Source organism: Choloepus didactylus, chromosome 4, assembly GCF_015220235.1.
Source record: "Choloepus didactylus isolate mChoDid1 chromosome 4, mChoDid1.pri, whole genome shotgun sequence".
Lineage (NCBI taxonomy): Eukaryota > Metazoa > Chordata > Mammalia > Pilosa > Megalonychidae > Choloepus > Choloepus didactylus.
Window position 1 is genome coordinate 122505141 of NC_051310.1, and position 27777 is coordinate 122532917.

Consider the following 27777-nt stretch of genomic DNA (forward strand, 5'->3'; position numbering starts at 1 on the left):
TGAGAGCAGCATGTGAAACAAATGATTTCATTTGTTTTAGTTTGATAAAAGAATAGCTATTAAATTTCACTATAACATAAAAATCCTAGGTGTTCACTTAAGTAGAAGAGTGTAAGTGACTGACATTAAAATATGGAAGCATGTCTAAAAAATCATATACAAATTTCTGGAATGACACAAAAAAACTTAAGAGTGGTTACAATTCTGGATGAAGCACTGGGAAGGACTTTTTAACTTGATGCCTTCTTGCAGTTTGATATTTTTACCTTGGGCATGTATTTCCAAACACAAATAAAAAAAAAGTTGGGGAAGCACACCAAAATTAAAATGGGAATCAAATTTTTTATTTATAAAAACTACCAAACATATTAATTTATATTCTTTCTCTGAGGGACTAATTAGCTGTGAAGACCTCTAACAAATTATCTAACCTTCCTGAAATTCAATATCCTCATTTGTGAAATGGTGGAAACAGTATCTGAATTAGATGGCTGATGGGGAGATCAGATGAGATAACATATAAAATATTTATTTAACACAGTGCCGTGTACAAAGTAGTAAGCTCTCAATAAATTTTAGTTAATATTATCACCTTTCCATCATTCTAATAGGAGCAGGTATGCCGCTAAGGACAGCTACTGTTCAGTCCTTGAATTCTGTTTCTTAAAATTTTTGTCTGACTTGATCCTATTTAAATATACAATTCATCCTAAGTATAAGGTTGAAAAGTTCATTTTTACTCTTCTTGCCAGTACTGATAATAGTAGCACAGTGAATTTTTTTAAATTAGTTTCCTAATTTTTAACATCCCAAAGAGGAAAACACACATCTACAGTACCTGAGAAGTTTGGGACAAGATGTATTTCTAAGAATTACCAAGAGGGATCCTAGATAGGGGAATATAGTAGATACAATGGTTTGTTTGTTATATATATTAAAAATATTTTTCTAGTTTAAAGTTATTTCATGAATATACTGTTAGAATGAAATAACTGGGTATATACAAATATGTTTGGAATGTGTTATATAAAGGTTGATGGGCAGGTGGAAGTTCTCAGGAAAGAACTTTGTACTTTTCTCTTTTAATGAAGTTTCAGCTTCTAAACTCAGCCAAAGCTAGATGGCCTCTGCCATTTTTGCATCTAGTTTTACACAAACTAGGCTGCGATCACAACAATGTAAACCAATAGTAAATCCAGAGACTTAGCCAAAAACTGCAAATGAGAATAAAATTTAGAAGACAGCATCAGAATATATATTTCTTTTATCACAAATGCTTATTATACATTCCATTACTGAATGAAAGAAATAAAAAATTCTCTAACTCTATCCAGGTTATAGAATGAACAGTATGTAAGCCTCATACTTGATAGTTATGGAGAAACTCCAGTTTTGATGTCTCAAGTTTCACACACAAAAAACCTTCAATAACATTTGTTTAAATTTCTAGTTATCTGCCAATTTATATGTCTTTATTCTTATTTTCATTCAATTTTAAGTTGAATGGAATTTTAAAATTAAAAAATTTTTTAAATGTTTGCAATTATAAAAAGTAAATGAATACCTACTTTACTGATTTACAAATTGTCTGCTGCCAAATAAAAGTGACTACGTAGATCAGATAACGGTTAATCGATGGGTGTCACAGAAAGCAAGGAAATAAAGATAAACCACATAAAGGAGAGAAGGAGACTTGCCCACCCCTAGGTAAAAATTTTGAAGCTGTATTGAGAAAACAGGACTCATTTTAGAGGTACTTAATCTTTTTAATGTTAGTCTTTATAAATGGACTTAAAATGGTCATTATAAATAGACTTTTAAAGGATAACTCTTATTAGTTAAAATGGTAAAACCCTTAACTATGAAAAGTTTAACATTTATTTACTAACTTAAGTCTGAAGTTTTCATAATATAAAAATGTTTCGAAATACATGGTTCTCAAAGAGGCCCATCTAACTGTGTTTCTAACACAGGCCACATTACTTTAATTTTGGTATCTTAAGCATAGCTTGCAAAAACATAGATGCAACGTTATGAAGCAGCAGTTGTGCCAGTCTCGATTTTTGAGATCAAAGAGTTCTTGCGGCAAAGTACAACTGACGTGGTCTCAAAGACTTCATTAACTCCAGATGTGGGGAAACAGTCAGCCAATTCCACAAAACAAGCAAGTTACAATCAGTACTGGCCACAAATTAAAACCAGACTGCTTATGTCATCTGATCACCTGCACATCTAGAGCCCAGTTTTTTTCTAGTTAATGATCTAATCGTACCTTTAAATCTTAAGTACGATTTTACCACAACAAACAATCTAAAAATTAAGAGACAGGAATATGTATGCTTTAACATGATTAAAATCTACTGGGGCCAAATTATTTTAAAGAGAAACAGAAAAAGGTACAATTAAGTAATTTACGATGTTCTATTAATAATACGTGGTTGACAGAATTTTCTTTAGGATTCTAGCCCCCATTTCAGAACGTCAGGCTCACAGTAGCTTTCATGAGACTGTCTTTCCTATTTTCCAAGCACTTGTATTTTCCCCTCCAGGAACAGCACTGAGAAAAATTTTGAGTGTCTGGTAAATAGAACCATAAGGCTTATTCCAATTTGAAAGAATATAAGTGAAATTCTAACAGACGTTTCCCTTTCACTGTTAAGTCTGGCTGAAAAGAACAAGCCCACATTAATATCTTGAAAGTCCTCATCCTATCCTCCCCAAACTTACTTCTTGAAGAGGAACAGTGTACTTCAGGATGAATATTTACAATTACTCTTTACAGTGATTACAGAATTATCCTTGGAATGTGTTAGTTCATACAACCAACTGGAGTTAAACTGGCAAAGACAGATTCCTTTTCTCCTGCTTGGATGATTCAGTTTAGTTAGGTGGATAACTCCCAATTCAGAATGGACCACTCTCTGTTCAGCTCAAAGAGGCTGGAACCTGTGCTCCCGATTTCAATGCACCCTCCTCCCTATAGCTGATATTGGAAACATCCCTGTGAGGCAGGAAAGTCTAACGATCTTCTGATAATTATTGAGAAAAGATGCAAGGAAGTAGATGCTTTTGCTAAAAACGATAATTTCTTTTCTGGTCACATTCAGTGATAGAGTTAAAGAATGATGTCATTCACTATGCTTTTGAAAATAGATCCACAGCTTATGTGGTGGCCGACAATTTTAAACTTTCCAAATGATGTGTAAATGAGTAAGGAATTTTCTTTCTTCTATGAGAACAGTGATTTCTCATTTTATTTTAGATCTGTGGTGTCCAACAGTGCTTTCTGTGATGACAGAAATGTTCAATATATGTACTGTACAACATGGCAATTGCATGTAAACTACTGAACACTTGAAAGTCGACAGTATGACTGACAACTGAATTTTTAATTTAAACTAATTTAAATTAAATAACCATATGTGGCTAGTGTTACCATATGGAAGAATGCAGGTTTAGATCACCCTCCTTTACCCAGAAGTTTAAAATCAAACAAATTATTTAGAAAAGAAATATTTTAGGATTCTTATAAGTTTCAAGGCCTAAGAAAACCAAAATCAGCTCTCAAACATTTTAGGGACACGTTCACCTAATGCGGAGTGAAGACAGATGGAGAAGTTCATCCATTTTTCTGAACACACTCTGTAATAAAATTACCAAGATTTCTTTATGTTTGGGCTTTTATAAGCTCTTTTGTCAAGATGGTTTGAATAGCAGTTCTCTTGAAGTTCCACTATGTTCAATATCATTAAACACTTTAATCCATACTAACATGGACCTCCAATATGTAAAAGGCCTTTGGTAATACAGAAATTATCTTCAGCATGATCCATATCAACTTACCAAAATAAAAAAAATAAATAAATAAAACATAATCATGTTTTAAAATGAAAATAAGATATTATATTTAGGAACATTCACTTAATTTGTCTTATGTTTTATACAATTATGTTCTGTATTAAACAACAAAAATTTTACAAGATCCAGCTGAGTATCTAAAACCTGGGGAAAAAATTTCTAGGATCACCAGAAAATAAGAAAACTCCAACCTAAATCAAACCATTTTATTAAAAAACTAATTAAGCCTCTGGGCCTATAATTTTTAAAATATGCACATACAAGGGTCAGACTTTAAAAACTATGAAAGGAAAACAAGGTAATCATTATAAGAATTTATTTTTCAGTTTCTAAATTATTGCTGATTAAGCTATGCAAGTACAACACACAGCAATGTACCTAAACAAAAGCTTCTTTCCATTTCTGGATTTTGTGGTATCTGAATTTAGGAAAAAGGCAATTTAAGGAACAGAAAACAAAAGGTTTTGTTGTAATAACTCTACCCATTTGGAGAAGAGTGCTAGGTAGGTATTCTAGGGAAGTTAAAAACAAATCTTTAACCTAAATGGCAAAATTTTCAAGTTTCTGAAATTTAGGTCTTCCCACTTTCTTGTTTCGTTTCTAATCAAAATTAAAACAAACAACCCCAAACAAAGAAAACACCAAAAAAATTTATATAAGATTGTGAAACAGCAGACTAATTTAAGAATTCTCCAATATCTAAGAATAAACAAACGTCAGATTTGGTATATATCAATACATCTCATATTTGAATATTAAATAATGGCAAAATGTGCTATCAAGCATAATCTACTACTAGAATTTTTAAGGTAATTCCATGCCTAAGGGGGAAAATATTTAGATAGTTACAGTACTAAAGTATCACAAAATCTGAAACCACAAGGCATCATACCGCAGAATCTCTGAAGTACAAGGACTGACTCAGGGACATAAAAACATCTCAGTGGAAGATTCTTTTTACCTAAGTAGCCTAGTAAAAACACAACTGGAATTTCTGTAAAATGGATAATAAATATATGTTTATATTTTTGACAGTTTCCTAAATAAAAGGGCAAATATCTTTCCCATGAATTTCCAGAGACATGTTTACGGGTAAAACAAGGTAAAATTTATTTTCTAGGAACAGTAAGAAAAAAAAAGAAAGAATTCCAGTTTTCGGTACAGAGTAGCTCAAACTCAATTAATTCTGCATGTGTAACAACCATAGTTGAATATTATTGGTTTCTAATTGTGATTAAAATTTCCCTCTTACTTACGTAAGTCAAACACAGTTTTATTGATCTTAAAATTAATATCATTGGACATATCTCATCAGCTCTTTATAGTTACTGCTATCATTTTACCAATAATTTCATTTTTTTTCTCTGAGAGATAAACTATGGAATTTTTAAGGAACTGGTTTTGAAACTTGTTTGCTAGGATAATATGCCAAACAAATCGATGAGTGTCACTTCTTAGTTATCTACATTTTTAAGAAATTTACTCCTAACAATATAGAACATTTAATTTGTTCATGAACTAGTAGAAACAGACAACTTTCTCTCTAAATCATTAATAAAGCTGATCAGTGACAACATACCGACCTGGCAGATGCTCTAGTTTTAACTCACCGGTATTTGTACCCACTTGAATCAAGAAAAGAAAATGTTGGGCTCATATATGATAGTTTTAGATATTTTTGGTAAAGAGAAAAAAAATAAGTAGATTAATACTCAAGTCCTGGTCATTTAATGTCATTAGCATTCTATCTTCAGAGAGTTTTTAAATGACTTCATGTTTTCCCTATCAAAAAATGTTAGATTTAACTCTATTGGGCCCACAGACAGCCTTGACATTTGAATTAATTTAATTGCACTTTGTCTCATATTAACTAGCAATAAATCCCCAACCAAACAGAAATGCAGCTATTTGGTTCCTGTGCTTTTATTAACTGAAAAATGTTTATTTGAAAAATAAGTCAGAAGTATTTACAATGCAATTTTAGCTAGATACTTGCTGCTCTAGTTCTTATAGAAAAACCAATTATGTGGCCAGGAAGGAGCCCAACCCGTGATTAAACCAATTTTCAGCACAAGTTCCACAGAAGAGAAAACCTGTTAGTCTAATTTCCAGAGTTTTTAAACATATCTAGAATAGTTTCAAATGTTTTATCTTAAAGATTAAAAGCTGCTTGACTGAACACATCAATTAATATTCATAAAATTGTTAAATTATGTATGAAAGATATATTTTTTTCCCCTAAGAATGGCCTCATGTTTTTTGCAGTTGCATTTTCTTTCCAGTGCAATATATGTTGATACAAGTGGCAGTAAGGCTGAAATTTGACCCTTTGCCATAGAAACTAGTTTACATGTCCTTGGGTGATACAACAGAGAAAACCTGTTCTTGGGAGCTAGACCTGAGTTCAAATTCTGAATTCATTAACTGGGTGAAACATGAAGAAGTTACTTAGCTCTCCTGAACCTCACTTTCCTTATTTATAAAATGAAGCTAGTAAAATTTAGCAACAAGATTGTTGCAAGAATTCAGTGAAATAAACATATTTAAAGTCCCTGGCCTAGTTTCTGGCACAGAGTAGTCCTTAAGATCATCTTAGTTCCGGTCCCTTCTTTCCCAGTTTCCATCCAATGAAGCACAACATTCAAAATTTGTTTCTAGCTTGAGTTTTAAAACTTGGATTTCTGTGTTGTCTTTTCTAAAATTAAAATAATCCTTTGATACAATTCAAAAGAGCATCATGTCTGTACTTGCTACAATATTTATACCTGGGACACTTTGTAGCATTTTCAGTTCAAGGTCTAGAAAATGGAGGCTGGTCAGATCAGAGGGAGGCTGAAACTTCAGAATCCTCAGGGAGAAGAAAATGGGGGAATTCTCTCCTTCCACAAACTTTCCTTTATCTTTAAGACTTTCTACTTTTCTGAATGAAGGAAATGATTTATTTATATCAATGAGAAAATTGAATGCAGACAAGTTCTTTATAAATAAGGAAACTCAGAAACCCATTTTTTCCTTACTATTTTTTAACCATGAAACAGTATAATATTCAAAATAGTTTTAAGTTCCTGTTTGTTATAAACACATATTAACACTTTCTAGTATGGTACACATGACAGAATATTAATTCCTTTCCAAATAGTGGTGAAAAAAGGGTTAACATTTTTGGCTTTTCTTTTCTGTACAATATATGCTCACACCTGTTATATCTCTAACAACACAATACTGGTCACATAATATAGATAATAAAATGACAAAAGGCTCTTTTCAGATTAATCTGTCTTTTCCTAAAGTCTGCTTGTGTCTTATTATTAAAAAACTCCAAACACTCTTAAATATATGGAATCACCCTGAAACTTAACAACAAAAAAGCATTCTTATTAGGAACAGGACTGCTTAGAATTCTTCACTTTCTCTCTTGATGCAGTATTGGGATGTTAAAAACAAAATCAATGTGGACTTATTAGCATTTCAAAATATTAATCTGAACTATCATCGTAAAATAAAGCAAGAAAATTTGATTTTATCAAATCAATTTTGATTTTACCTACTCACCACAAAAACGATATAAAAATTCCATAACGTAAGTACGTTTCACTTACAGTTCAGAAATATTAATAAAGAGTGCTAGTTTTTACTATAAAGCATTGATGGATAGACCTTTCCTAACATATACTAAGATGAGGTGTTTACAGTACTATTTGGATAATCTAATTACATACTACATGATTTTCTTACTGACGAGTTATTAGAGAATAATAAAAAGGGAAGTAAAATGGGTAAAAATACATATAAGACAAGAGACTTACATTTCAGAGGACTAAGACAATATATCATCTCTTTAAGAATTTTTCAAGAATGTAAAAGTCAGCTTTGACCTACATCAGGCATAGGCTATCAATCTTCAGGCTATAATTCACCATACCAGCTATGGCATCTACCATAAGCCTGGAAATACTTAATACGATCAAAGCTGTCCCTCCACCCCCAATGTAGGACAAAGAGAAATACTGTAAAAGAGTGATCCATGCTTTCGAAAGGAGAAAATCTAAACTCAATTTGAATTACAGTCTCTTTACTTCAAGGGCCTTGTATAATTAATTTCACTGAACTTTTCATGTGCTCACAAACACACTCATATGCCATCTTCAAACAGACTGTTTTACTTAGAAATGGACACAAAAGAAAAATATTTTCATGCTTGAAAGGCAGCTAGCAAGGAAATTATATCAAGATCAAGTAATTTCCCTTATAGTATCTATCTAACTCTATCTCTCCCATTCTCCAAAGTTCTGTTTTATAGGCAGCTTGAAAACATACTTTTTAATGAGTTTTAGAATATTTTGGTATGATTATCACCCTACTAAGAAAGCTTACCCAAAAGTTTACAACCAAACACTGCCAGAGCTAATGAGGCTAAAGCAGTTAGAGAATGAAAAGGTGCTTTTATTAGTTCTCACAAACCCGGGTTATAACCATATGCTACTTTAAAATATTTTCAAGTGGTAAAATGGGAAGGGAAAAAATATATCCAATTTTTATATCTACTTTAGAAGAATGTAATTTTCTTTGTAATTAAAAAAACATTAATATTAAAAATGCCTTCACACCCAGCCAAAAAAAAAAAAAAAAAAAAAATCATGAGAGCCATAGACGCATTTAAGAAAAGACTTGAGGGAAAAGATTGTTTTGAAAGACTGAAGAGGAAAATATCAAGTTTTTCACATGAATGCAAGATTGTTATTCATTAATATAATGTTTTAATAATGTTTAACAAGTATCCTCCAAAGACAACGCCTATCAAATCTTCCAGAAGTTCACCTTCTTCTTAGAGTATACAAAATCTTCTGATGCTGATATTTTTGCAGAAACATACAATGCTAAATAGTTAATTAAAACAAATAGAAAAGTCTTGCTTAGCAATTCAGAAAACTATTACTTTAAAACACCTAACCATGTGCTTGCTATAAATTGACCAGAAATACCTTCTTTGGAAAACGTATAAATGCATTCTTTGAAAAATAATGATTTATTTTATGAATCTGTGCAGGGTCAAAATTCTAGTTTGATTGGAAACAGATGGCATCCCAGTAAAGTCAGTCTCTGGATCTGAAACTCCAAACAGGAAATACGGCCCTCACTAGCTGACTGCTTCCCTAATTATTCCCAGAGATTCAGACTTGTTATTTTCATAACTACCCAAGATGACTTTCATCTTTCCCTTCCATCTATAAAGAATCAAATAATCCTCGATAGATATGTGTGTGCATTTATTTATCTATTATATGTAGATTGTATGTTTATATTATAAAAAACATTGAAATAAATGTACTTTCAAGCTCATTACTCATAAAGAGATCAAGCTAATAATAATTCACAAATTTAAGTTTATTTTCTATACTATTTTAAAAATAAAAGCCAACAACTAAGTGTTTCAAGAACTTTACTGGCACTTAAAAAATACAAGATTTAAGTGTACTGTAGAAAAGAAAATCAATACAAAATCAAATGTAAAATCAAACCTCACACATTTTAGTAAAAAAACAATTAATCTACACTGCTTTCTGTTAAACAAGCCAGTTAGAAGCTATATGAACAAAGAAAAAGGCTTACCGTTTTCCCATTGTAGTAATACATCAAAGAATTGCTGCCCATTCCAGGCACAGGATAAGCACAATACATGTTGATTTTGAAAATGTTACTGTTTGCTGCTAATATACACAGCTTCTCTCGAAGACATACATCCACACAGCTAAAGAGAGTCTTCAGTACTATGCATCCACACATGGATCTACTCAAAAGGAACTTATGCAAAACAGGACTGAACCAACTCACAGAGCAGAGAGGGAGGGATTAGGCTGTAAAGTAACCTCTTTCAATTTCTATCAAGTCTTTGCATTGGTGGAGAATACCAAAAACTTTTGGGTATTGAAAAAATGTCACTCACAAATGATTAAAAAAAAAAAAAAAAAAAAAAAGCTATAGTAGCCTGAACATAAATATCCCAAGGAATTATTAATTTTGTCCAATATATAGAGACTACAAAGGAAGGCAAACTGGCAGATCTTCTGTTTTTAGTTTTAATTAAATTAGAGCACTTATGGAAGTTGAAACCTAGTGCACTGCACCTCCAGCAGCATTACCATCTGGCATGGTCTAAAGTTGCTTCCAACTTTGATAAACACATGATCAGGCAATCAGAAATTGGAAATACTGAATCATGTATAACAAGAAGGATCCAAACAGTTAAGCCTTGTACAAAATCACTTTCCGGAGAAAGCAGACCTATTGTGTAAGTACCTCTTAAGTAGCTAGAACAAACTGTGATCATTGCTTAAATTATAAAAATCATTTTTAAAAAAGTTTGAAAGGAACACATTTCATGAAAAAGTTCAGTTCAAAATTCCAGAAAAAAATCTTAAAAATAAATTATGTTTTAAAAATGGAAACATTTAATAACGTAGATTTTCAATTATAAACTCCTTGAATTCCTTATTCACAACACCAAGTAAGTTTATAATGGACTGCAGTCTTCTAGAACATCTAATATGTATTTAGCAATTCAGTAATTAAATAGAAAAGGACAAAGTTTTGTTTTCCCTTATGTAAAGTGTGAATGGTTGGTGTATATACAGACCAAATGTGCACTCTAACTGATAAACTAATAAGGTTTCTTAGAGGTCTTTCCTCCAAGTCCATTTTTGTTGTTAAGAAATACCTTGTATATTTATATTTTACGTTACTGCTCAATTTCTCAGAAAGAAAAAATAATCTATGTGGGAATAAATCTCTCACAGATTTTAAATATTCATTATACTTAGAAGTCAAAAGGTTTTAGACACTGCCTGCAAAAACACGTTTCTAACACACACATACATTTTACTATTTAAAAATTTTCAAATTTGTCTTTTGGTAGATCAATGTGGATTCTAACCCCCAAAATAGAAAGGCAACTTTTCTTTTTTCTCATTTCTCCCCATCAAAAATCTCTTTGTACTATCTTCTCTCTCATGCCTTGTAGGTTCTAATAAAACTGTGCTAATCAGAGGGGAGCTAATGAGCTACAAAAAATATACATCTCTCTTTTTTAAGGCACCTTTCCTAAAGCAGAAATTTTCTAAGAAATATTCTAGGAATACGTTATAAGGGACCAAAAAATCCCATTCTTATGAAACATTAATCAAATTATCACAATAAAAGTAAATTAGACAATAAGGCCAGCAAACTACACAATGTTTTAAAAGCTGATGGTATCGGAACAACAATAAAACCTCCCCACACTCTCCAGATATAGAAAAGGCTAAGCAGCAGCTGCAAAAGAACATCACTGTACAGCAGACTACTAAAATGCCAGTATGCAAAGTGGTTCGTAACTTCCTCCCTCCTGAGAGACCACAAAGACCCATTTCACTCCTTGGAGAACTGTGCAAAAAGCTTTGATTTACAATTAACAATGCCATGCCTTAAAAACCATTCAAGTAAATTTTAGTCTTTCAAAGGCATGGTCTCTTCTGTACTTACAGAACTACTCTAAAAAAAGTAAGGAAAAACAACCATCTAAAGTAAAATTTGCTTTTTCTATTAAATATTAAAAATCAAAAGAAACACTTATTTTTGAATAGAAATTGAGAAGGAATGGGGATGTGGAGAGAGCTACAAAATTCTTATTGTACATCAATATTTTCTTTCTGCAATTATTGCTCCAACCTGATAAAACTTTAAAAGTATTGGTCAAAAAAATTCACCTGGTCTGGTTAAGCTGAATTTTCCAGTGCTTGACCAGAGAGCACTGTGTTTTATGCTGTCTCTTAAAACAAACAGCATAATATAAATCCAACTAAGCACCTTGGCTATTAAAAAGCACAATGATAATTTTTAATATTTCGTCATCAGTTCTTTATTCTAGAAGCAATTATATGATATTCCAAAGGGAATCATTCAGGTAAAAAAAGAAATTCAGGGTAAAGCCAAATGGTATAATCAACATTCTTTCACTGTGCTAAAATAATTTTATTAAGCAACTGGGAAAGATTTGCTGTTAAACTGGAAACCTGAAAGGGAAACATAATAGTTTCTCAGGAGTTAAGCAATTAATTATAAGTTTTTGCTTCTGCTTTTCATTCCATCTCTCAAAAAGACTTATAAAATCAGTGTATTTGTTTATTAAGACCTCACTCTCCCCAAAATACACACCTCAGTCCCTTGGTGTACCCTACTGCTTAAATTGAGAGTGGATGTAGAAACTTAAATATAAATAAATAAGTATATAGATATAAATTAAATACACAAACCAAGACCCAAATAATGGTTAAATTCCTTCCTCAACAATAATAAGTCATCAAGAAAACTGGAGGCAATTCCCATATTCCACTTGTAGTCTATGGCAAGGCTTTAGTTTGTCATTTCAAAAATACCATCTTCTTAAAGTCTGTTTTAATTGAAAGAAATTAAAACTGGTTGATGTAGATGATTACTTGCTTTATCACAATTACAAATTATCTTCTATGATACACTCTATTCTCTTCCTTAAAAATATTTTTTGAAAAAAATTTAACTTAATCTATACAACAGCTGCAGCACATTTTTTTCTCCTAAGGAGAATCAAGTTACAAGAAAAAAATGCATATAGATGAATCAAGTGCTGTTCTAGTCAATGCAGTTGTTTAATCTTTGCCTCCTCGTCCTTTTTTTTTTTTTTTTTTTAAAGGAATATGTCATGGGTTAATCCTGTGACACAGTCTGACAAAACGAGTCAGCTGGAGGCAGGGCCAATTTTTAAAACCTGATTTCAGACAGACATGAAGTGTGCACAGGAGCTGTACTATCATGTACTTTTTATCTTGAATTGTTTCCACTCACAATTATACATAATCACTTCTGTTATTCTAAGATTATGTGATCTGACTCAATATGCATGTTACCTGGGACAACAATAAAAAAAAATCACCAAGTTTTATAGCAAGATGGGCATTACTGTACACACTGGCAATGTGATTAACGACAATGTCAGAGAGTCCTGAAAAAGAAAAATGACTTGGAGACATACCATCTTTTATTAGCAAACTGATGATTCCTGATTTAAAGATTATTGCATTAAACTGATTTTCAAATATGCTTTTGTTCTCCCAAATGTTTTAGAATGTGATGTTTTTTGCCATTCCACCAGTCATCAACAACAGATCTAAACTAGATAAGAAAAAGCTACAATATGCTTTGCCTAAGCAATTTACATCTTTACTGAAAATTTACAAAAAGATGTACAACTTCAGTTTAAATTCCAGACTCCTATGCAAAATTTCCTTCCTCCTTACTTCTCCTATTGGTTGAGAGATAGACAGATCTTCCTTGGTGGACTATACAGAATTTTTGGGATTATCCATGCAGTTATTTTAAAAATCTATTCGATTAGCTCTTCTTTTTATCTGGTATTTGGATCACTAACTGTCACATCTGATTTTAAAACTATTTGAAAGCAAAAGTGTTTCAAGAAGTGATGAAATTCTAAAAGTTTTCAAAAGAAAATTTTAATTTAACTGAATTATACATCTTGAATTAATTAATTACTGAAGGCTAGTTAATAGTTAATTTTATCGTACATTCTCCTTCTAATATAAACAGACAACATTCCAGTGTCCCAAAAGGCTGGAATATTTGGCTGGAAAAGTAAATTTAAATTCACTCACGGGACTCCTTATGACAAGCTCCAAAACTGTTTCTAAGTGAATCAATTCTTGGAAAACAGGCTTGCAGAGTGGTAAACAAAGCCAAACAAAGTTCACATATGAATAATTCCACAAATGAATAATTCCTAAAGGATGAAACTCAGTAAATAATTAATATATTATTGGCTGCAAGGAAGTTGGGGGTGAGGATAGACATAGGAAGGTAAGTGAGAGAATCTACAAATGAGTAGATTCTAGGCAAAAGAGCCTTCCCAATGTCTCCTCTTCCTTATTTAACTTGTATAGAGATGATTTGTGGGTAAATATTGTCTACTAAATATGGAGTCTTTTAGTTAGCTTGGTCTAGCCAGATAACCCCAAAGTAGACATTAAAATTCAGGTTTTAGATATGAACATTATATTTTAGATATGAACATTAAATTTTTCTAGAATGTGCTGCTTTGTAAATAAGGTCATATCTCCATGTTCAGGAAGTTGGTCTGGTATTTTTCTAACATCTTACCATTTTAGGAAATTTACTTTTGTTACCAGGAAAACAAGAATGTAAAGTTCAGATGAAATAATGCATCCTCTTCAACCAAACCACTAAAATTCAATACACGTTATTTAAAGATAATAGTGCTATTTGATCTGAAATCATATAGTGTTTTCTAATTCAACACTATTATTCTCATCTTCCTGATATCAATCCACCAGTAAATAGGCTTCCAATTACTGTCTTTTCACCATACAAAAATCTTAAAAATCAAGGACCTGTTTCTGTGATCTTTACTCAGACAATACTCCCCCGAATAAACATTTACAGGTTAACTGTTCAAACTATGCCTTAGATGTGAACACCTTTTTCTTATCCAAACCAATAAGTAGACTTATATAGGATGATGTTAAAGGTTCATCTGTGTTTTGATATACAATTTATTAGGATATTGGTTGGGAATGAGGAAAATCAACACATGCATGCAAAGAGACAAGGTTTTCGGAGCAGAGTAAAAACAACTGCTAAAGTTTACAAATCAGATCATCTGTCTCAGGCATAGATTGACAACATTTCTTATTTTCTCTTTACAAAAACATTTTACAGAAATGTCTAATGATTGACAAAATAGAAAACATCTATCTGTAAAGCCAATGGAAACAACTGGATGTATAAAGAGCATTTACAGGGCAAAAAATATACTTGCTTAATTCCCTTTTTGACAACCATATGACTATAAACAGGAGGTATATAAACAGCCATACCTCCTGGAGGAGAAAGCAAATAAACAGTTTCTGAGGTAAATAAATAATATCCCTCTGATATCAACATGAACAGAACTGACAGGCCATACAAAGCTTCTAAAAGGCAATTGTTAGACACCCCTTCAAACAAGATGGAACTATAATTACACAGAATATGTAAAACCTGAAGCAAATTCCATGTTTCTTTTGATCATAAACTCACAGTGACAAAGAAGTTTTCCTTGAAATACTAAAAGGGCAGGGATGGTGGAGGCTCCCCTGGCCTAATAATTCCTGCATCTCTTGGCTGGCTGTTTTTCTTCCCACATGAACTGCAGCTTGTCACTTCTCATTTACCTCCTGAAATAACACTTTAAGAGAATCACTAACTATGTTGCAACTTGATAATTTTCCTGCAGATGGCTCTATAATCACAGGCCTGCCTAATGGTGTGTGTGAGCATAAAGAAATCATGAGAAGGACCCCCAGGTTTTTAAATTCCTCAGTAAACCAGTACTTCTGAAGAGCTTTCAAGAGTGGGACAAGACTCGATACTACTGACTTATTAGGCAACCTAAAAACAAAACAAAACTGTAAGCAAACAAAGCTATTATTTTTTTTTATCATCTGTAGAAAATAAACAATTTTTGTGAGCCACAGTCTTGGATCATTTTCTCTTAAGGAAAGTACCACCCATTTTTTTTTTTTTTTTTTTTTTTTTAATTTATGTTTCTTCTTCTGTCCTATGCAATTTTTTTCTTCTGAGCTGGAAAGCACCAGATCTTTCCCATTTATGAGAAATGGAACAGCACCAAGATATTCCATTCTATTTTAAATTTATTTTCAAAGAGACCAAAAGTAACATCTGCATATTAGCCCATAGCTATTTCAAGAGTCTGCAATCTGAAGCTCTAAATAACGTATACATTATTTCTGCCTCCAATCTATTACTATGTTTCAGTAAAAATTCTTGCTAGTGGTAGTAATTTTTTTTTAATCCTTTACTCCTCTGAATAATTAAATTTTGATGGCCTCTAATTTGTAATGATCAGGTAACAAAGCAGATTTCATTTTAGCCATACTTAACTGGAAGAAATCATGCAGATACTGATTTTATGAAAGAACCTATTTCTTTGTTTGTTTTTTTCATTTTTATTGAGATTGTTCAGATACCACACAATTATCCAAAGATCCAAAGTGTACAATCACTTGCCCCTGGGTACCCTCATACAGCTGTGCATCCATCACACTTAATTTTAGTTCAATTTTTAGAAACTTTTCATTACTCCAGACAAGAAATAAAGTGAAAGATGGAAAAAGAAAAAAAGAAAAGGAAACTCTAATCCTCCCCTATCCCTAACCAACCTCCCTCAATTGTTGACTCATAGTATTGATATAGTACATTTGTTACTGTTTATTAAAAAATGTTGAAATACTACTAACTGTAGTATATAGTTTGCAATAGGTATATAGTTCTTCCCTATATGCCCCTCTATTATTAACTTCTAATTGTATTGTCATACATTTGGAAAGAACCTAGTTTTAAAGAATAGTTTCTTAAAACTAAATTCTGATGACTCCCCTCAACAAAAGCTAAATAATACTCATTTGAAAAAACACATCTGAGGAGGGTAGAACACAGGATAGATGGTGGTGTCAATGGTGTCTTTTCAACATAAAGCAAAACAAAATACCATTTAATATTTATTATGCTCCACCATTAGAGGCAATGGGTCACCCCAACAATAAGAACGTCTCTCACCATAAGACTGGGAAACAGACACAATTTTATTCTGTGTATTTGTATCACATGCAGAAGTGTGCTCCCTACCACTTATTAGTACTCTATAATCTGAGATAGGCAACTCCAGTTTCAGGACACTGTGGAGTCATGCCCTCTAACGCAAACGAGTACTGGACTAGGAGTCAGGAGATAGAGAACCAGGTTTTAGCTCTGCCTCGAAGCAGCGTGAGAGTTTAGGGTAGGTCACTGCATCTCCCCCTAAGTTTCCATTTCTGCAAAATGAAGGCATTAAACTAGCTCAAAGGGCAACCAGATTTGTCACCACTAATAAAACCTTTCATTATCTACTTCACCCCAAAACACTGAATTCCTTTTTTGAAAAACTTTTGTGTACTAAAGTCTTTTTATTGAAGTATAACTAGTATTTTCCCTGTCCCCCCCTCACCGCAAAATCAAAGCCATGTAACTGCCATTCAGAAGAGAGAGATGAAGTATTGTCATGCTGAGTTGAAATAATTCCAGTCAAAGAAATCTGTTTTTTTAGTTAGCATGGGTAATTTTATTTCAGTAAATTATACAATTTGTTAGGTTTCTTGAAATATTTTAAATTGTATCAAATTACCATTTCTGCAGACCCAGGGACGTGGTATGGATGGTATTCAGGGTCCATGCCAACCTTAAATTGTATATTTATAATCATACCTGCAAGTGGCATTAATCAAAAGCCCAAAGTCTTATATGAACTGAAAGGCATATCTAAAAACAGAATTACACAATTTCAGTTCTAAGCTAAGGGTCCAAATGCTTCTGTATTCTAAAAACATTTAGGGCAATAAATGAAGTCTCTTTATGAGGGGTTATATACTTCCACTGCATAGTAACACTTTATCCATAACTAACATCTTTTTAAAAAGCCAGGTAGTGTTTAGAACAACAGAAAAAAGGTTGGCATCTTTCCAGTAGGTAAATAACTCTTACCTAACTTTGTCATTCTTCAATTTCCTCAATAATAATTTTATTTCTCAAGAATGTGCAATTTGATCTAGAGGACACATATTTTATACTTAATATAGCACTACTTTGAAAAGAAAAGATTTTTGGCCATATCCTTCAAACAAGCATGTGAGCCTCTACAGAGATGACTGTTATAATTTCTGCACCAACAAAGAGTAAAAGAATCAACAAAGGAACCCATGTTAGCTAAGTGGGCTGTGGCTCTTACATTATTCCATAAAAAAGAAGCTAGGCCTATGATTTGCCTCTTTGTGCCTTTAGGGTGGAGGATTTAGTGGATCAGTAAAAGAGAGTATAACATGGATTACAAACAAAGGTAATGAATATGTAAAATTGGGAAATTTACAGGACACAATAGGAGAGTCAAGGGTGAAAAACAGCCACACCACCAAAAAGATATCGTGATGACTTGTGCCATGTAAAGGACATCTGCTTGCCCTAAAATTGGTTATTTCAGATTGAAATTATTTAGATAAAAAGATTAAAACACTGTTTACTATTGGTAAATTTGAATGAAGGCCATATGAATATAAAAACACAATCTTCTAATGCCAAGAGCTCCCATGAGAAGCCAAATGCCTATCTTCCTAGCTCTACGGGAAGGTGGTCTTTGCCACTAAGGAGGCTTTCAGTTTTCTAATGAAATATTTGGAGCTCCTGGTATTCCTTCCTGAAAAACTTTCACAAAGTTTAAACATGTTAAATGTTTTGCAATATGGTGGTTAAAATGTTCCTGTAGTATTCCTTATTGAAGATGTTTTCATTTCGGATTATCCAGTATGTAGATTTATAACTTCTCTGAGTCCCCTGAGCATGGTCCAGGAAACAAGTGCTTTGGCTCCACTGGTAATCATTTGGCTTCCATGGGAGCTCTTGGCATTCAACAAATATTTACTGAGCATCTGTTATGCACCAAGTAGTGCTCTAGGTGCTGGAGACAAAGCAAAAAACAAAATAAACAAAACCCTGCCTAACTAAGTTTTTATTCTACTGGGTGAGACATTAATAAAAGAATAAACAAATTATGATATATCAGATGGCAGTAAGTGCAATAAACAAAAATAAACGGGGAAGGGGATAGGAGGTACTGGCGATATGTTGCCATTTTATATAGGATGGTAAAGGGAGACCCCCACTGGAAAGTGATATGTGATTAAAGATCTGAAAGAAATGAGAAAACTATGTGGATAACTAAGGAAAGTGTGTTCCAGGCAGAAAACACAATGAATGTAAAATCCCTGAGGCAGGGGTGTGCTTGATTTTTCAAGAAACAGTAAAGAGGACAGTGTGGCTGAACTGGAATGAGGGAAGGGTAGGTTGGAGGAAGATGAGATCAGAGAGGTAGCAGGGGACAGAGCACCAAGGATATTGCGAGCCATTTTAAGAACTTACGTTTTTACTTTGAATGATAGGGGAAGCCATTGGAGGATTTTGAGCAGAGGAAAGACAGGATCTGACTTTGATTTTAAAAGGATCTTCCTGATAAAAACAAGGCTGTAGGAAAACTGGGAGATCACTGGGGAAGCTGTTGCTAATATGCAAGTGATAATGGTGGCTCCAGCAAGTATAATTAGCAACATAGCTGGTGAGAAATGGTCAAATTCTTGAAGATAATTTTTCTATAAGAAATTTAGTGTGGGAAGACTATCACTTTCATTTTTATGACAAGGAAATCATAACTTTTTCCTTTTAGGTAATGGTTTTCTGTATTCTGGTTTCCCTGCACTTCCATCAGTTGAAGAACATGGCCCTATACCGTTAACTAGATCAATGGTAGGATATTATGGATTTTATGCAGATGGCCGAATTACCAGTAATTTCCCATTTTTGGCCACAAATGGTCCTATTTTTGCATATAGCTAGGAGTTAATTTCCCTGCATAATTGAGAGAAAAAAAAAACAGAAGAATTTAGTTTCTTATACAAGAAAGCAAGTTAACATATTTTTGATGGCTTGAATAAAGTAGGAGAAAGTTGAAAAGTGTACCTTGGAGCAGGAAGTCATTAACAGATGATATTCCCTATTATGATGTATAAAATACTAGCTTCACATTCTTTATTTTTATACTTTTAACTGAATTAAAAAAGCATTTCCTGGATAATCCACATGATGTGTCCAAAGAGCAACAACTGATGGACAAAAAAATTTTAAAGTTACTTCTTTCTAGAGGTAAAAGCTATCTTTTGACTGTTAATATCTTGGGTAAAGGCTCCATGTTTTATTCATATTTTAATACTCAAAGCCTAAAAGCATTTTTCATTCACAATAACCACTTAGTATATATTTATTGACTTCAACAGAACGGATTCATATTTCCTCAGTGGGTATCTCCTAGATGGAGCCCAATTGAGTAGAAAAGAGCTTCTGTTTCTAATTCTAATTCAAATTACCAGTTTTTAAAATTTATGAATATCTTTGGGTATGTGGGAAAAGATATTGATAACTTGTGATTTCAAATGTCAAGTCTGATAGTTTAAGTTATCAAGTAGAAATTAGAAAACAAAAATGATTTTACTACTTTATTTATTACTCATATTAATACTGGCCATCATAAAAGCTAAAAAGGGAACTATGTAAGAACCATAAATATTCACTTGAATTTCTGGAGACTAACATGGAAAAACATCAATTTTCTAGCCAGGGGATGGAAGATTCTCTTAATTTTTGTACAAAGCTTTTATGTTTCAGATGAAAGACATGTTAGGTGATTAGAGAATTTGTTTCACAATCACAATTGGGTTGGAACCAGTTCCTAAGCTGTTAGGAATTACCTTTACAACCTTCCGTGAGAAAGTTGGACCAGGACTAAAAACGGTGATTGGGTGTGTACACACACACACACACACACACACACACACACAAGATTAAGTGAAAAATTACAGTAGGACTGTTTATATCAAAGTCAGATTATTTAAATTCTTCAAATCCAACTGCTTCAAGTAAGTATTTACTTATATATCTATTCATGGGCCTACTTTTTAAAAAATACAGTTTTACTGATATATATTCACATACCCTACAATCATCTAAAGTGTATAATCAATTATTCACAGTACCATCATATAGTTGTGCACTGTTCACCAAAATCAATATTTGAACATTTTCCTTAATCCAAAAATAAATAAATAATAAAGTAAAAACAGAACACCCAGAGCATTCCATCCCCCTCATTCCACCCTATTTTTCATTTAGTTTTTATCCACATTTTTCTACTCATCTGTCCATACACTGGACGAAGGTAGTGTAAGCCATAAGGTTTTCACAATCACATGGTTGCTCTGTATAAGCTACATAGTTACACAATCGTCTTCAAGAATCAAGGCCATTGGGTTACAGTTCGATAGTTTCAGGTATTTCCTTTTAGCCATTACAACACACTAAAAACTAAAAAGGGAAATCTATATAATGCATGAGAATACCCTCCAGAGTGACCTCTTGATTCCATTTGAAATCTCTCAGCCACTGAGACTTTATTTTGTTTCATTTCTCTTCCCCCTTTTGTTTAAGAAGGCTTTCTCAATCCCACGATGTCCAACCTCATCCCTGGGAGTCATGTCCCAAGTAGCCAGGTGGGTTTACACCCCTGGGAGTCATGTCCCATGGAGGGGGGAGGGCAACAAGTTTACCTGCTGAGTGGGCTCACAGAGAGACAGTCATGGGCCTGCTTTTGATGTCACAAACTACCCTGCATATTATTACCTAATGTGACATTTAAATCCTAGAAAGATTATGACATTAGAGAATGCACTTCATACATAAAATACACCACTATCTTAGAAAGGGATTGTGCTGGTTTGTATATAATATGCCCCCCAGAAAAAGCCACATTCTTTGATGCAATCTTGTTGGGGCAGATGTATTAGTGTTGATTAGATTCAAATTCTTTGATTGAATGTTTCTATGGAGATGTGACTCAATCAACCACGAGTGAAATGTTTGATTGGATAATTTCCATGGAGGTGTTACCCCACCTATTCAGGGTGGGTGTTAATTGGATCACTAGAGTCATATAAAGGAGCTCACAGTCAGAGGACCAGAGAGCAACTGGGAGTGACATTTTGGAGAAGCTGCAGCTTACAGAGAAATTTTGGAGAACACAACCCAGGGGCAAGCAGATGCCTAGAGAGGAACGTTGTGGGAGAGAGCCATTTTGAAACCAGAACTCTGGAGCAGACACCAGCTGCGTGCCTTCCAAGCTGGCGGAGGTTTTCCAGATGCCGGTGGCCATCCTTCAGTGAAGGTAACCTACTGTTGATGCCTTATCTTGGACACTTCATGGCCTTCTGACTGTAACTTTGTAAAGAAATAAACCCCCTTTATAAAAGCCAATCCATTTCTTGTGTTTTGCATAATGACAGCATTGGCTAACCGGAACAAGGACATTTTAGAATATGGCAAATAATGGTCCTGGAAATCTGTCTGTCAATAAAATAAACCATAGCCTAGTACCCAGGGCCTTAATGAAATGATATTGAGACTAATGAATAGCAGGTACTGAATCTAATAAAAATCAGGGAACAGGCCTAAAAATACTTAACCTTATTTTTCATTTCTCTTTGGATCTGCTACAGGAACTCACTTATCATTTATGAAGGTAAGACTATACCTACTTTGGGCTTATACTTGTGTTAAGTTTAGTGCAGAGGTTGGCAAACTATGGCCTGTGGGCAAATGTGACCTACTACCCATATTTATAAATAAAATTTTGTTGGAACACAGCCATGCTCATTCGTTCATGTACTGTTTTGTGGCTGCTTTCATGCTACAGTAGCAGAGTTGAGTTGTTATGACAGAGACTGTCTGGCCCATGAAGCTGTACATATTTACTGTATAGCTCTTTACAAAAAAGTCTGTCAAACCCTGGTTTAGTGAATTGAGGAAGAATATAAATGCAGGCTATCACAATGAGATAAGCAGGTTCTAGAAAATTCTTCAGAAAATACAATTTCTAGAATCAAATTAGTTTTGAAAACTAATTCAGTCAATGCTAAGGCACTTTAGAGCTAATGCTCTCTACATGCTCAATTACTGGCATATAATAGATATATTAGGCTATGTCTTAAAATAATTGCAGATAATAAAAAGACAAAACTTTGAATGGTCAACACTGCAAAACTTGTTTAAAATCTATTTAAGAAATATAAACCTAGGGGAGAAACTGCAACTCACTGTGGGACTAGCAATATCTTTAAAATGCATGTTTCAAGTTTAACTATGAACTTATCCATGTAACATGCATTACAGTCCTTCAAACTAGATAATATACAAGTATAATAAATGACTTCTCAAAGTAAAATCATTGTTGGTTAAACAAAGGGAGCATCAATGATTGCAAACTTCATGTCAGCAAATTACTTAGGCTGTAAATGCCTTACCTAACTTAGAATCAAATCCAGAGCTCCAAACATCCTCAGTGATAAAATTTGGAATTTTTAAATCTATTCCTTCTTTCCAATATTAAAAAAAAAAAATCCTCAGTTTTATTAGGCAAACAAAACAAAAAAATATCATAGTTCCACTGATGCTGAACATCCAAGAGCAGGGTTAAATTCCAAAAACATTTACTGAATTCAACATATGTCCTATAAAACCTATACAAGTAATACATGTACATGGGCTTATCCTATGGTTCATTTGTGAAATCTTAGACATCTGAAATACCAGTAGTTGAAGAGTTCAGTAAACCTTAAAAGTTAGCCAATTTAAATGAAATTCAGTCATGTTCTTTCTTCTTTAAAAAAGGAAAAAGATAAGTCAGAAAACAACAGATATCACTGTGATTGTACAACCAAAATCAGTACAAACAATTAGATCCATAGAACTCACTCACTGGTTATTTTTCCACTCTTGACTTGACGTTACATCAAAGGCATTATTGGTTCCTCACAAAAATGAACATCTCAGAACTATGGATTAAAAGCCTATTGTCTACACTGATACAATTCTTATACTGTTTTGAACAATGGTTACTGTCAGCATAAACAGTGGCTATTTCTTCTTATTAATGTATGAAGAAAATCTTCCATTCAATGACCAAATTGAATATAAGTTTGGAATGGATTATAGAACCATTCCTTTTACATACTAAGATTTTTCTGCTAGTCTGACCTGTAAGGTCAGAAGAATGAATTGGTCACTTTGGAAATTTTTTATCATGGGAGCCTTCAAATAGAGACAGCTTATCTTACAGCCAGAAATAAGAAACTCTCAAGTATGTATGGTTGTTGTGTGCCCTCTACGCTTATTTGCCAAAGGAGTTATGCAAATACCCATCTCAACTCAAGTTCAAGAACTAGACAGTTTGCTCATGAAGCTCAGTTGAAGCTGGTGCTTTGTGTAAATACTGCTTATTCCAGATCCTAGGATTCTTGCTAGTTTTAAAGCCTCTGATACTCGGCTATAAACAGTCTATCTTAGCTTTCTAGTGAGAGTATTCTCCTTGCATCTCATCTTGCTATTTTCATGGACAAATTGAAGAAAACAATTTCTCTACAGTTCTTTCTCTTGACCTTTTTTTTACTGGTTAAAATACCTAACAATCTTTTAAATCATAATTTTCCAAGTTAATCATTTCTACCAAAGCCAAAAGGTTCTATTTGTCATCTTTTCCCACCAATTTAGCCACCCCCAGGATTTAATATTTTTACTTTTTCTTTTTAGTACACACATGAAAATCCTTCATCATTGGGCATGGCCTAGTATTCTTTGTGTTTGCGAACACTTCAGGATATCTCCAATGATCTCAAGTGGTGGCCCTAAATTTTCAAATTTGACCCTACTAAATGACTAAGCATTTACATTAATTTTTTTTTTTAAAAGCCACATTTCCAACAAAATGAAATCTCACAAAAATTCTGGGAGAAGGCAAAACACCAATTTCTAAACTACAGTTAATAACAAATCTTGTGATCTGGAAAGGCCACTGATCTCTGTACTGTCTGCATCAAAACAAGAAATCATGGCATCTTTGCTGCTTTGATTCACCTAAAAAATAATGAAGTTCCTTATAGGAGTAAAGTTAGAAAAAAATTGTTTTTGATAGGGTCAGATGGTAAAATACATCTTGAGAGTTTAACTGAAAAACAAAGAAATCCTCTAATAAACTGTAAGAGCTTTTGTGGAAAAACCACACACACACTTAAAAACAGAGGACAAAGAACAGTATGACACTTGAATAAGAAACAGATAATTGTGTCATCAGCCTATGTATGGCTGCAATCTAATTATATTCCAAATGAAAAGGACATACCATTTTGATGCAGAGTTAAGATTTGATGTTGACAAGGTGTTATCAAATGCTATTTAACAAGAACACAACTTTAGGTATTTGTGTCTAAGAAGGCATTCTGAATTTTGTCTAGGTGTTTACTTTCTGGGGAGGACATCCCATGATAAAATCTTTCAAATGTCTTACTTCTTACTTATTTCAGAATTTTGCATCTTCCGTAGCATATAAAAGGAAATGATCCATGTTTGGAAATAACTAATACCAAATTAAGAAATAAACAACAGATAAAGAAACTTCTCCCCATCTGAGATACCCTTTGGAAGATCACAAAGATGTATGATAAATAATTATAATAAATGAGAAAAAGCGTAGACTCCTGATCAGAAAATAAAAATAATTAAAAGGAATTCCAGGTAACAGAATTGGATTCTACAAGTTTTCCCTCTGTTTGTAGGTTCTTTTTTCTGAAAATGACTGAAAATGAATGCTTTCTGAACAATAGCAACTAGAATTTACCAAGAAACTCACCGTTGTGCCAGGCACACACATTACGTACACAAGTCTAGGTAATAATTTTCTTTTACTATAAAATGTACCCTTTCCTATGTTTTCAAACGTCTACTTGCTTTTCAACAAAATATGGTAAAAATAAAATGCTAAATTCCTTTAAATTTCAGGAATTAGAAGAAATGAGGAAGGAATAGTTACGGAGTTTCTACTATATACCAGCCGCAGGTTGGGCACATAATATCCTCACAGTAACATTGTGAGATAGGCATTATCATTTCCTTTTACAAATTAGAATCCTTGAGATTTAGAGAACTCTAAAACAACTTCTCTAGGTTATAAAATAAAAAGAAGCTGAAGTCAGATAAAACCCATTATCTACTTGATGGAAAGTCTGTGATTTTCTACTATTATATCATCCATCTATCAGATGGTGGTAGCTGCTTAACAAAACCAATTAAATCTGATCAGTAAAAACAACAGTGATAGAATAAACTATGTTTTAAATTTAATATACTAAAATTTTTTATGAATAAGTCAAGAAACATGTTAGCATTCAAAACAAAAAGAAAATGGTCTTTTATATTAAATTAGGTTGTAATCTTAGCCCTATATGATTCTGAGCAAGTTAATTAATGTCTCTGAGACTCAATTTACTCATTTGTGAAAAAAGGGTTATTATCTTACAGAGTTATGTGACAAAGATTAAGATGATACAGGTAATAAACACAGCTCCTCAACATGTAAGCTCTGCACTTCTAACAGAGTAATGCTGAGTCCTTAAAGGATGCTACCAAAATACTTCAAATGTTTCAACATTTTTCACAAATTACCTGGGGGTTGAAAAATCTGCCCCCAATCCCTACCCAGTGCTTCAAAATTCATTGAACTTTATAACCTAATAAAAATCTGATATAGATGAAAAAATAGCTTGTGTACATACAAAGAACAAAGACTAGAGTTGGTGGTTAGAGAAGGGAAGGGAAGGTTCAGGAACCCTAAAAACGAAAAGTATCAACCATGCCTTTGGAGAGACTCTCAAACTTAATCACAAATGCCTTCTATTATCTTTTGGCCAGGATATCCTTTATCCAGGGTAGATTGTTATTGACATTTTATCCCTTTACATCTGGACTGGTCTTATTTGTTTTCCAATCCCCCTCTAGGATGGGAGAGTCAGTCTGCTATAGGAAAATTATAAAGGTTGCATTTGGCATAAAATCCAATATTGCTAGATTTATAGATAGGACTGAATATGTGTTTGTTTTCATCCTTCCACGCTTTCTACCTGCCTGGTCCATTCCCCTTTCTCTCTAACAGATGAAATGCTACTCATCTTTCCAGACACAGCTCAAATATCACCTCCTTTTCAAGCCTGTCGTTCTTCCCAAGGCAAGAACACTCGCCCTGTGTTACCATAACTATTGGTATAGACCTTTACTTGCTCACTGAAATGTAATTAATTCTTTGCATGACTGTTCCTCATACAAGATGTTGAGTTCCTTGAAGGCAATGATGGTGTTTGTTTATGTTTAAATTCTCAATGTCTAGTATCATTCTAAAGTTGTTGTTATGAAGTTCGCTTTGTTCCACACTTCAGCCTGTCTAGGGAAGCAAGTGGAAAATCTCATGTGTTTAAGAACACCATTTCTTCATCAGAAGAAAGAAAACTGTGCTCACTGTGATTTCCAGGTATGTATTGAGTTTATCAGTTTTAAAATCATAAGTACATAGCATTTTAGATCTGAAAGGAACCTTAGATTGCCCACTCCAAATTTCAGTTTCTCATTAGGCTAAATAGACAAGTCATTAGACTAATTAGACTAGTCCAAGATCATACAACCCAATCAGTAACTGAATGAGGCAGTCTTGGGCACACCATTTCCTTAACCTTACTGACCAAACTGCTCTAATGAAGTTCAGAACACCCACACTGGACTTTCATCTACAGACAGAAGTTACCATTCAGTTGTTCTGCCTAGAAGAATAGAAGAGTTAATGTTGGCACTTACAATCCTTGTTTATATATCATGGCTTACAAAAAGCAAAGGCCTCTAATGAATGTTCTATGATCAAATTATGCAGATTATCAATGCTTTGCATGTAAAGTAACCCTGTATATTATCTTTTTGTAGAGGTTTTAGTGGTGTAACATTAACTTACTACTTTCACCATTTCTCTAGTAAATGTAGTATATATTTCACAGATAATTAAAGATAGATTGTAAAGGAAGCAAATGGCAAAATCTGAGATGTTACTGTTAAGCTTCCAATTTGATTTGGAAAGTATGATACTCAAATTATCATGAAATAAAGCATGCACAGTCTATTTTCACTTTTTTAATATTAAACTTTTTATTTTGAAATACTTTCTAATTTAGAGGACAGTTACAAAAATAATACAAACCCCATAGAGAAAACTCCAACATACCCCTAGCCTCCAAATACCAAGATCCACCAATTTTAACGTTGTCACATTTGCCATAATATTCTATACAGCTATCAATCTATTTATCTATCTATCCATCT

General features: G+C 33.2%; 1 protein-coding gene across 4 annotated transcripts in view; it reads right to left on the reverse strand.

The window, feature by feature from the left end:
* TCF12 (transcription factor 12) overlaps window positions 1–27777 on the reverse strand; it is a 500835-nt gene that overhangs the window by 71246 nt on the left and 401812 nt on the right. The window contains exon 1 of one of the 4 annotated variants that reach the window (XM_037833869.1): window positions 9469–9629. The exons of 2 other annotated variants lie outside the window; for them this stretch is intronic. In XM_037833869.1, coding sequence (XP_037689797.1) covers window positions 9469–9537 — 69 coding nt within the window. In that variant the 5' untranslated portion in view covers window positions 9538–9629. Of the gene's footprint in view, window positions 1–9468; window positions 9630–27777 lie in introns of those variants that run through there. One more of the 4 variants, XM_037833870.1, reaches the window with a different exon arrangement.